The 11,753-nt window shown below is 38.4% G+C and overlaps 1 protein-coding gene across 1 annotated transcript; it reads right to left on the bottom strand.

Moving 5' to 3' along the window:
- Nucleotides 1–2,801: 2,801 nt before the first annotated feature.
- Nucleotides 2,802–3,341, bottom strand: LOC136840833 (uncharacterized). Its single transcript, XM_067107769.1, has one exon. The coding sequence runs from the start codon at nt 3,339–3,341 to the stop codon at nt 2,802–2,804; it is 540 nt and encodes a 179-aa protein (XP_066963870.1).
- Between the last annotated feature and the right edge of the window lie 8,412 nt (nt 3,342–11,753).

Raw genomic sequence — 11,753 nt, 5'->3', positions numbered from 1 at the left:
AGAATATTTGGAGTTAAGTAGTATATCCAACATTCAGATTTTTTGCCAGAGGATATAAGTTACTACATATTTATAAGTGATTTATTTATTATCTCCATTGATAAGAAAAATAATAATTAATCCTACACACACCATATATATATATATATATATATATATATATATATATATATATATATATATATATATATATATATATATATATATATATTATATATATATATATATATATATATATATATATATATATATATATATATATATATATATATATATATATATATATATATATATATATATATATATATATATATATATATATATATATATATATATATATATATATATATATATATATATATATATATATATATATATATATATATATATATATATATATATATATATATATATATATATATATGTATATATATATGTATATATATATATATATATATATATATATATATATATATATATATATATATATATATATATATATATATATATTCATTGTTGAAATACATTAGCAAGGATAGAAAACAGACAACTCATGTCGATCCTTGCAACATTATTAACAAATATTTCCCAATATACCGTTCGGAAAGTGCCGAGAGAAAAGCGGCAACGAAACAACAGCTGTCTTTAATGCGTCTCATCCAGAGTTTCAACCAAGACCTTTTGTAATTCTTTTTCTTCCTTCCCAGCATCTTTCTCTGCAAATGTTTCTCGAACTGTTTCATTAAAGACGCTCAAAAGTTTAGAAAAGAGCTTTACATTTGTCTTGTATATTGCTTAGCACAAGAAAATTTCTCTTCTCCTCGGGTTTGTGTATCATTAGTTCAGTTATTCATTTTTCGTAACATTTACGTATCCTTATTCATTATTTCTCATATCGTCCTTCTCTAAGTATTTTCTTCGACAAATTTTTCTGTTATATATATATATATATATATATATATATATATATATATATATATATATATATATATATATATATATATATATATATATATATATATATATATATATATATATATATATATAGTATATAAATAATTTGACTGATGAGTTTCATTGTTAATTTCAAGAAATTATATTGACTTGCTTAACCTAAGACCCACATAATACTCTCAGTTAAGGCTGAAAGTTACCTAAAAAAAAGACAGATAAGTTAACATAACTAAGTTAGGTTGCCAGTTGAGACTAGATTACTAAACATAGCACATTATTCAGAACACATGAGCTAAATAAACATCATTACTCAAATAACTAGTTCAACAAGGAATATTATTAACTGATTTCTTACGGGAGCTAACAACTCCAACTTCGCCCCACTTTGGACACAAGAGTTTCATCATAAGGGAGTGAATAACGCAATTGCTTGGGGCCTCTTGTGACACATCTATAAAGCAATTGCAAGCACGGGAATTGAGGATCTTGGTATCAAGGATGCTAATTCTTCTCCAAACAAGATGGTGGCCAGGTTCCAAGACACACACAATCCTGGAAGAGACGTATCCAGATAACATTCCAGTGTCCCAGGCACCCTCAATTGTTATTACTTGACTGCAAGAGATGAATCTTAGATCAAGAATATTACTTTAACACCATGGAGGATAATTTATGCAATTCAACTAGGAAATAATGAGTGTACTTAATATGTTTAACTTCATAAATGGGATATGGTTTTACTAGGATTTGCTTAGTCAGTGACGCTTTAAGAGGGGGGAAACTTGAAACATGAAAATGAGAGTTTAAGATGAAGGGAAAGAGAACTGGGAGTAACTGTCACCTTCAGACTTACCGTTGGAATAGATAATGCAGTCATCAATTTAGTCAGAAGTCCTTGGTCCATTAGGACGGAAATTCTTCTCCTAAATTTGAGACTGAGACAAAGTTAAGTTAAGTTTGGTCGGGAGTTATGTTGCATCTGCTCTCTGAAGCAGGGGGAACTTGGGTCGCCACTGAACTCACCTTCTCCCACAAGCCAACTTGGTGTGGGTGCAGTTATCGTTTGTAGAATGACTGAAAACTCACCAGTACAAAGGTCTTAGAAAAGTGAGCTTAAGGTACAATCTAGCTAAGGGGGTCTGGCAAAACCTATCCTGTCTGATATGCCTCTAAACTAAAATGCTTACCTCTTTCGGGCGTGAAGAACTGTACTAAGTGAGCTGTCTGCCTCAGTTACTTTACTTTTTTACCCTGAACAGATTTTGCCCTCTTCATTGGAACTAGCTAAGGATCTACCTGACTCTAGAATGGGATATGAGCTTTAATCACTTACTTTCTTCAGACTCCTAAAGGTGCTTACGGATATTGACGCGCTACCTTTGATGACCGTGATATTCGCTCCTAACCTAATAGTATATTCAATTGTATCTTTTATGTCATAAACTATCAGAACACTGCCGTAGCACCACCGTAAAGGATAATGAACTACCTAAGTTACAATACCCTTACAATTGTGCAATGTCTTACACTAGAATTTGCAATCAGAGTAAACAAAGATATAATCTGAGTTCTTTAAATGAGGGTTTGCTTTATATGGAAAATGCTTTCCTCAACTGAGGTATATGCCAGGTGTGTTATGAGCTTGGTGGCTCTGTTCACAATAGTTATGATTACTGGCTTCACAAGAGATACTTACGTGGTTACTGCTGTTCATTGCAAGGTTTCAGTGACAAGGTTACTATTACTACTTACTCAATCTGGTCTAGGCTGTTACTAAGACAGAGATCATGCTAGCTACCTCCTCTGGGCAGGAGCCAGGATCACTCTGAGATGGAAAGGGCACTGTGTCAAGAGGGCACGAGTTCCAGGATGAGCTTGTGGCTCTTGCAACTACTTGGCTCTCTTCGCCCCTTCTTCTTCTTTGGGTTCCTCCAAGGCCTATCTATGTCAGTCCTAGGAGGTGATGAGGGCACCGACTCTGGGGAAAGACCAGAGGGGCTAGCGGGCTCAAAGTCAGGGATAACCTCAGAGGCTACAGGAGGGCTCCCTACTCTGGCTGCTGCAACAACCAAAGCAAGAGCCATCTCAACCTCTGTGTCTGGGGAGGCCAGCTCCTGGTCTTCCAGAGAAAGTGTATCAGTTTGATCCACCAGGGCTTCATCCTCTGGGGACGGATTTGGTGAGGAAGAAGTGTCGGGTGTCGGAGGCTCACGGGTTACTAAGATTAGTGCACAGATGGGTCCTGGATCTCCCGGAGGAGGATCCGTCTCAAGATCTGGATCTGGCACAGGGCCCAATTCTTGTGGTGGCTCAGAGCTCGCAAGTGGCACTGGCAGAGATTGATGGTCAGGCATGCCAGATGAGGGTCCAGAGGTGCAATACCTCATGGATGGCTTGAGTTGAGCTGAGACAGAGATTCCTGTCCCAGCTGGAGGTCAGAGCCTCTTTGAGAGTCTTGAATTAGTGGAGTGGCCTGTTACCTTGCACACTCTATAGCGGTACTTCTTCGTTTGAATGTCCTTTCGTGGAGAGGGAGGACCTCGTTGCTGGCCATCCTTTCATGGAGAGGGAGGACTAGGCTTGTAATTGCTTTGCATGTGCCCCTTCCGCTGACCACTTTGGCAGGTGGAAGGTGGTTCTTCCTTCAGTGGCATGCCAGTCAAAGGGGCTGTGCTTTGAGTTGGTGATCCTACAGTCAGGGCCTCCTTTGAGGAGGTAGCATGGCTGCGAAGTGGCGTTGGGGAAGGGCTTCCCCAGAGGAGATCCCAACCCAACAGGAAATCCACTCCGGGCCTGATCCCACTCACCACTCCAAGGTGGTGAGGTAGTGTGCCCCAAGGTGTTGTGACCTGGAGCTTGACTGTGGCGATGGTTTTGGTGTGGCCTTCTACCCATTTCATCTCCCACCAAGTTTTCTCATGAACTGTGGCACTGGCTGGCACTTGGGGCCTGGCAATCAGGCTAACATCGGCTGCAGTGTCTACTGTGACTGTTAGGGCTGTGGGCAAGTTAGAGCCATTAAGGGGTGTCACCGAGATGAACTGAGTATCCAGCCTCTCGGGGTGAAGTATCTTCTGCAGCCCGGCTGTGGAGAACGAGGTGCTTATCAAGTTGATGAACTTGGTGGCTTGGGCAGGATTTCGGCAGGCCAGATGTCCAGTGATATAGCAGCTGGCAGCACCACAGGACTGGCAAAAGCCTTTGTGGGGGCTTAGTTATCCATGGTGACTGTTGGTGGAGAGGGTTGAGTGGAAGTAGAGGGAGAGGAGTTCTGGTTGTTGGTAGAAGGCTGCTTATTGTTGCCCAACTTGTAGAGGCAATCAGATTCAGTGTGGCCCACCTTCTTACAGTGGGTGCATGTAGGGTTGCTAGGCAGTCTGTTCTTTGGGCAAGTCGAGCCTGAGAGGTACCCGGGTGGCACTAAGCGCCTTTGAGATGTGCTATGGGACTGGTTGTAAGTCTCCCATGAATCGGTTATATGGAAGGCTTCCATAAATGTGGTGGGCTGCTTGTCATTTAGGTACACAGCAAGGGGCCCAGGCACACATTGGAAAAGATCCTCCAGCATGGTCCGATTGAATAGGTCCTTGAATGTGGTGCATGGCAGGGAATTGAACCAGCGGGTACCAGACTGGGTCTTGTGACAGGCCCATTCAGTCCAGGACTAGCCAGCTTCCTTGGCGAGACCTCGGAACAGCTGTCTCCATTTCTCCGGGGTTATTTCGTAGGCTTTCGTTATGACCCTACAAACTTCTCCCATGTAGCCTCTTTGACTCTTCTCCAGTGAGTGGAGGGCTGCCTTAGCTTTTCCCTCCATGTGCTGTGCAAGCACTAAGGCCCTCTCTGTCTCGGTGGTGTTGTAGTTATCGAAAAGAGTTTTTATTTCCTCCAACCATGCTTCTGGCTCTTCCTCAGTCCACTTGGGGACTAGGGAATTAATGCTTAAGACTGGAGTATTTGGTGCAGCAGGTGTGGTGTTGGAAGCCTATTGAGTAGCCAGAGCTTTAGCATTTTCCCTTCTAGCCTTCTCCAGCACAAGCTCCTTTTCTTTGAGAGCTAGCTGACTTTCCTTGAGAGCTTGAGAGCTTTCCTTGAGGGCTAATTTGTGCTGTCTTCTCCTCTCTTCTCTTGCATCTTCCAGCCACCTCTGTTCTGTTTCATACTTCCTCTGTTCTTCAGCATACTTCTTCTGTTCTTCAGCATACTTCCTCTGTTCTGCTTCATACTTCCTCTGTTCCTCTCTTTCTTCCCTCTCTTGCTTGGCCAAGTCATCCAGCTGTTCCTTCACTCATTTGGTGAGTTCCTGTCCCATGAGACCTGCTTCTTTCCCCAGATCCATGAAGGCTCTGTAATGTTCTGTAGCCATGGTTCTGGTAGGTAAGGGTGTCTGCTTGGGTTGACTGGATGCATTTTGGAATTGAGGAAGTGTCCCTCAGATTTGGGTGACACTTCTGTGGTGTGGCACCTTTTTAATAAGGTGGTAATGTGGCTGAGTGTGGCGTGCAAAGGTCACACTGATGGCACTTTGTATTTCTAGGTACAGGTGTAGCTTATGTTGTCACAAAGGACTTTTTGTCTTTGATGGGACTATGGTGCCAGTGCATTCCTAGGATTCGACACTCGTAATCGTATTAAAGGGAAAATGCACTCTGCCCAAACAGAGTGTAACTAATAAGTAGGAGAGAAAGGAGGGTAAGAAGAAACAGATAAGTAAGCGCTTCAGTTTGTGGCAGTGCCTCAGATTAGTGGCACTGTGGAAAAGAAAAATCAATTTTGGTTGCTTTGGCCCTCGTTGGTGAATAGTTCCTAGTACCAGCTGTGCTACTTCCTTTCATGAGGAGGGAGGAAGGCTTTTATGCTTGAGTCTGGATAAATGATGGCCCCACTCATGGCAGACAGTTTTCAATAACTGTGGTTAATCTTTACTTATCCTCATCCATCTGCGGGACAGAGGTGGTTCTTTTTTTTTATTTATTATTCCTATGTCAGCCCGTTCTTTCAATGAAGATGGTGCACATACACTTCTGAGCTATTGTAAACGCTTACACAAATGGATAAAAGAAACGGAAGAGAGAGAGAGAGAGAGAGAGAGAGAGAGAGAGAGAGAGAGAGAGAGAAGAAAAGTATCCAGCAAGAGAAGTTCACACTGCCAGAGTAAACAAGGAAAATTGTAAATGCACACTATAGCTGGTTTTCTTTTCTTGTACATTCTTGATTAATTTGTTATGTTTGTAAGGGTTGTCTTCTGATTGGCTGTCCTATTACCATTGCTCTTAGTAATTCTTTAATATTCTTTAATTTTACGTCTGTAGCTAGAAAAAAAACTATATTTCTTCTTTTTTATTTTGCGTTTTGCAGAAGATGAAAGCTTTGTCATACCATTGGAACTTCTGTTACATTTTCAACTAAATCATGATTTCCTGAAATCAGTAAGATAAAACACAAAGGGATTACAACGAGTAAAAGTGAAGAGAGAAGCATTTAATTCTTTATACTTGTATTTACTTATTGGATATTGCATCATTCAAGCGATCAAGATAAAATAGAACTTGTGTTTTAATACAATAAATTCACCTGAATACGCTGGTGCTTTCAGATTTGAGATGTGCGTGATATGTGAAGAGAAAATGAAGAATTTAAGATCTTATTATGTTACATTCGTTCTGACTCTGGCAGTCGTGTGACCACAGACAGTGATCTGCAAACAGCTAGAGCGTTGAGGCTCATTGGGAGTCTGCCAATTAGCGAGGAATGAGAAGCTTCCAGTTTCGACATGTTTTAAAATACAAATTGTTATGTCATTACATTTTCTGTAAATAAAAACGAATTCCCATTATGAATGCGAACTTTTTCATTCCAATATCATATACGTCCATGTGTCCGGACATATCTGATAAGAAAAAATTAATAATCAAATGGATGCATATGGATGTGTTGGCTTCAATTTAGTCTAGGTGAGAAATTTGCATGCTGTAGGCTATATGATAAACAACAGGCCTACATAATTATGAGTTCATTATTATGGTCGATTGTTTCTGTGGTCAATAACATCAAAAACTCATGGTTTTTATATGTTCATTCAATGAACGAAAGTACATCTTTTCATTTCTTACCATAATGTCTATTGGTGGTGTAACAAATGTAAAATTCTTTTTCAGAATTTGTTTGAGCTACTGTTACATCAGAATGTTTATACCTTTATATACATGTTACATTTGATAATTGTGTAGGCCAACACATTCAGATTCATCCATCTGATTATTAATTTTTACTTATCAGATATGTCCAGACATATGGATATATATGATATTAGAGTGAAAATGTTCGACAGTCATAATGGGAATTCTATGCATTTATTTACGCAAAATGCAATGACATAATAATGCGGTAAATATTGTCAAAACTGCAAACTTCTCATATTGCTAATTGGCAACTGTCAATGGAGCCTCAAAGCTCTCACTGTTTGCAGATCACCATCTCTCGGCACTACTGCCAAAGTCAAGAACGGATGCAACGTACTAGACATATTCTTCATTGTCTCTTCACATATCAAGCGCATCTAAAATCTGAAAGCATCAGTGTATTCAGGGTGAATTTATTGTATTAAAACACAAGTTATTTTTTATCTTGATCGCGTGAATGATGCAAAATCTGATGATAAATAAAAACAGGTATAAAGAATTAATTGCTTCTCTCTTCACTTTTACTCATTGTAATTCCTTTGTGTTTTATCTTACTGATTTCAGGAAATCACGAATTAGTTGTAAAATTGATACCGAATCCCATGGTATGACCAAAACTTTCCTATCTTGTGGAAAACGTGAGGTAAATGAAGATATATAAACATATTGCTAGTTTTCTAAGCTACAGACTTAAAAATGATGAAGTGAGCTAGCTGCCTATCTCCCAGTACCAGCCAATCAGAGGCCACCAGACAAACGTCTCGTAGGTCCAAGTATCAATGTTAAGTGAATCAGGTATAGTAGGTTTCTTTTTATTTTTAAATACGTCTTATTTTGGCTATGTTGGGTAATGGGCTGTCTTGCCAATATTAGCCTTCCCTATTACCATTCACTTCTTGATTCTTGATAAAATTTTCTTAATTCTTAGGCTGATAAGTGAGGTTAAATTATGAGCTTTTTTTTTTTTCTTCTTTTATATAATTCCCTGCGGAAGTGTATATTTGTGTAAGGAACTTTTGTAACATTTCCTAAATAAATTATTCCCTGACTGAATTATTAACTTTCTTTTATCTGTTGCATCAAATCCTATCCCTGGTTTTCCCTCTAATTGCTGTATATTTTTTTTTCTAAGATTTGTGAGTATGGTAATATACGAGGCAAAGTAGTTTGCCAAGTCGAGCATACGAGGTAGACGTTATCTGTGATGTCACCCAGGTAAACAAAAACAACAAAGTTTTAAGATGGCGGCTAATGGCTCACAGGCAACTCTTCTCAAGATGGAGGACGGGTCACGTGACCACACACACCTGATGGCTCAAACACAACTGCCTTACTGGAAGCAAGGAGACGCCGACTGGCGGAGGAATACACAACCTCCCGCCTATCTTCCCTGTGTTACTACAATACAAAAGAACAAAACACTTGAATTTCTCTTACATCCAAATGAGGTTTATGTGGGAATGCAAGTTTTACTTAGAATACCACAAATGCAAGTTATATTACATTATAAAGACGGGAAACGAATTTGTTATGATTTTTTTTTTTTTTTTTTCGGCACTGAAATTAAATCTTACAAATAGTTGTCTGCCATACTTACTGCGGGCCCTTCATGATACAAAGGAATGGACATGTGACGTCCTTACTGGCCTGATTTATGTTAATGTAAAAGGCAAATTATGAAATTAAACACTGATACCGTTCATTTACAATATTAAAGAGAAAGAAATTTAGTATGATTTTGCACAAGGAAAAGTAATTCTCATCGTGACGCTCAATCAGTGGCCTTCTCTCTAGGGCTGGCACAGTTGCTGCTTTGTAAGAAATATCATATGGACTTGTAAACTGTCCGTCCTATCTTACAAGAGAAGCAGTAGGCACACGCCCTCCCAATACTGTCACGCAATAGCCAACTAGTTCAAAAACTTAATATCATGCATTAATCATTGGCCAGCGAATAGTAAATATTAAATCTTGACTTAGCAACTTATTACAACCTTGACTGGTATGCGGCTGTGGTATGCGGTAGTGTTTGAAACACGGTAAATGTTTCCTTATTATTGTAAATTGTAAATTATAGCTGCTCTCATTTAATGTATGCCTTTCCTACCTACTCTTCTTATATTATAACATTGGTCTTCTTAATATTACTTACCTTGGCCTGTATCCTTGTTGGGAGAATTTAGAATGAAATTAATATGATCTGACTTTTTATCTTTGAATTAATTCTATTTAATCTTATTCCAAGTTCTTTATCTGTATTTAGAGAACATTATTTCTAATCCCAGAGATAACGGCAAGGGGTCGACATTGTTACGTGGGTCATTCGGCTGATGAGCTTAATTATCAATTTAAAGAATTTATATTGCCTTGCTTAACCTGAGACCCACATAATCCTCTCAGTTAAGACTGAAAGTTGCCAAAAAAAAAAAAGACATAAGTTAACATACCTAAGTTAGGTCGCCCAGTTGAGACTAGATTACTAAATATAGTGCTTTATTCAGAACACATGAGCTAAATCAACAACATTACTCAAACAGCTAGTTCAACAAGGTATATTATTAACTGATTTTTTGCGGGAACTAACAACAGCTCCGACTTTGTCCTACTTCGCACACAAGATATTTCAACATAAAGGAGTGAATAACGCAATGGCTTGGGGCCTCTTGTGACGAATCTATAAAGCAATTGCAAGCATGTGAATTGGGGATCTTGGTATCAAGGATGCTAATTCTTCTCCAAACAAGATGGTGGCCAGGTTCCAAGACGTGCACAATTCTGGAAGAGACATATCCAGATAACATTTCAATATCACTAGCACTCTCAACTGTCATTAATTGACTGCAAGGAATGAATCTTAGATCAAGAATATTACTTTAACGCCATGGAGGATAATTTATGCAATTCGATTCAGCAACAATAAGTGTACCTAATATATTTGACTTCATAAATGGAATGTGGTTTTGTTAGGATTTGCTTAGTCAGTGATGGTTTAAGAGAGGGGAAACTTGAAACACAAAAATGAGAGTTTAAGATGAAGGGAAAGAGAACTGGGAGTAATTGTCACTTTCAGACTTACTGCTGGAACAGATAATGCAGTGATCAATTGCATCAGAAGTCCTTGGTCCATTGGGATGGCAATTCTCCCAAGTTCGAGACTGAGACAAAGTTAAGTGAGCTGCCCAAAGCACTTCTGGTTTGGTTGGGAGCTATGCTAAATCTGCTCTCTGAAGCTGGGAAAGCTTGGGTCGCCACTGCTCCTGGCTCCTCCCACAAGCCAACTTGGTGTGGGTGCAGCTATCGTTTGTAGAATGACCAAAACCTCACCAGTTCAAAGGCCATGGAAAAGTGAGCTTAAGGTACAATCTAGCTAAAGGTAGTCCTAGCAAAGCCTTTCCTGTTTGATATGCCTCTACACTAAAATTCCTACCCCTTTTGACGGTTGGGCTATGGGCACAACAACTCCTGCTCTCTTGCTTCCTTACCTAGTATGCTCTCCTACGATAGCAAAGAGAGAGCTTTTTATATTTCGATTAAATCAAGGAAGGGAGGTCAAACGGCGACTACAAATATTTATAATAACACATATACATATATGTACACACATTATATATATATATATATATATATATATATATATATATATATATATATATATATATATATATATATATATATATATATATATATATATATATATATATATATATAATTCAACATGGCTAGCTTTGATGTAGAATCTTTATTTACTAATATACCCGTGGAGGAAACAATTGAATACATTTTAGACACTATTTTTACTGAGGATGACAGTGTTTACCATGGTTTTAACCGTCTTGATTTTAAGAAGTTATTGGAGTTGGCAGTGCGGGACACCGCCTTTGTTTTTAATGATGAGGTATATGTGCAGGTTGAGGGTGTGGAGATGGGTAACCCACTGAGTTGCACATTCCCCAACATTTTTATGCACAAATTTGAGAGAGAGCTGCTGGACAGTTGTCCCTCTTCTTTAAGGACCATTCGCATTGTGATTCGTTCTTACAATATGCCAATTCTTTACATTCCAACATTAAATTTACATATGAATTGGAAAACAATAACAAACTACCAATCTTAGATACGTTTGTCATCCGTGATGACGACCGTTTCCACACAGGCATTTTTCGAAAGGCAACTTTCACAGGCCTTGGTCTAAACTTATATAGTTTTTGTTTTTTTCAATTTTAAATTAAATTCATTTGTAGGAACCCTCCTCCCACAGAGCCATGACATTGACTTCTGATTGAGTCTTTTCCACAAAGAAATCGGAATCCTTTACGATTATTTTAAATCAAATTGCTATCCTCCTAATCTCTTTATGAAATATGTCAGGAAAACGCTGGATATTTCATTTCATCCTCCAGCAGCAATGCATTTGGCCCATAAACTTAAGCTCTATATACCATTTTCGTTTATGCATGACACCTCTTTCTTAACTCACTTAAGGAGAATTTTAACTAATTATTTCCCGGCTGTTGATGTCAAGTTTGTCTTAATGAACCCTAGGACTATTGGTAGTATGTTGCGTCATAAGAGAGATTACCTCTTAATGCAGTCGGTGTTGTCTATATTTATACTTGC

Source organism: Macrobrachium rosenbergii, chromosome 1, assembly GCF_040412425.1.
Source record: "Macrobrachium rosenbergii isolate ZJJX-2024 chromosome 1, ASM4041242v1, whole genome shotgun sequence".
In the NCBI taxonomy this organism is placed as follows: Eukaryota; Metazoa; Arthropoda; class Malacostraca; order Decapoda; family Palaemonidae; genus Macrobrachium; species Macrobrachium rosenbergii.
Note: the sequence above shows the minus strand (reverse complement) of the source record. Positions and strands in the feature narration are given on the sequence as shown.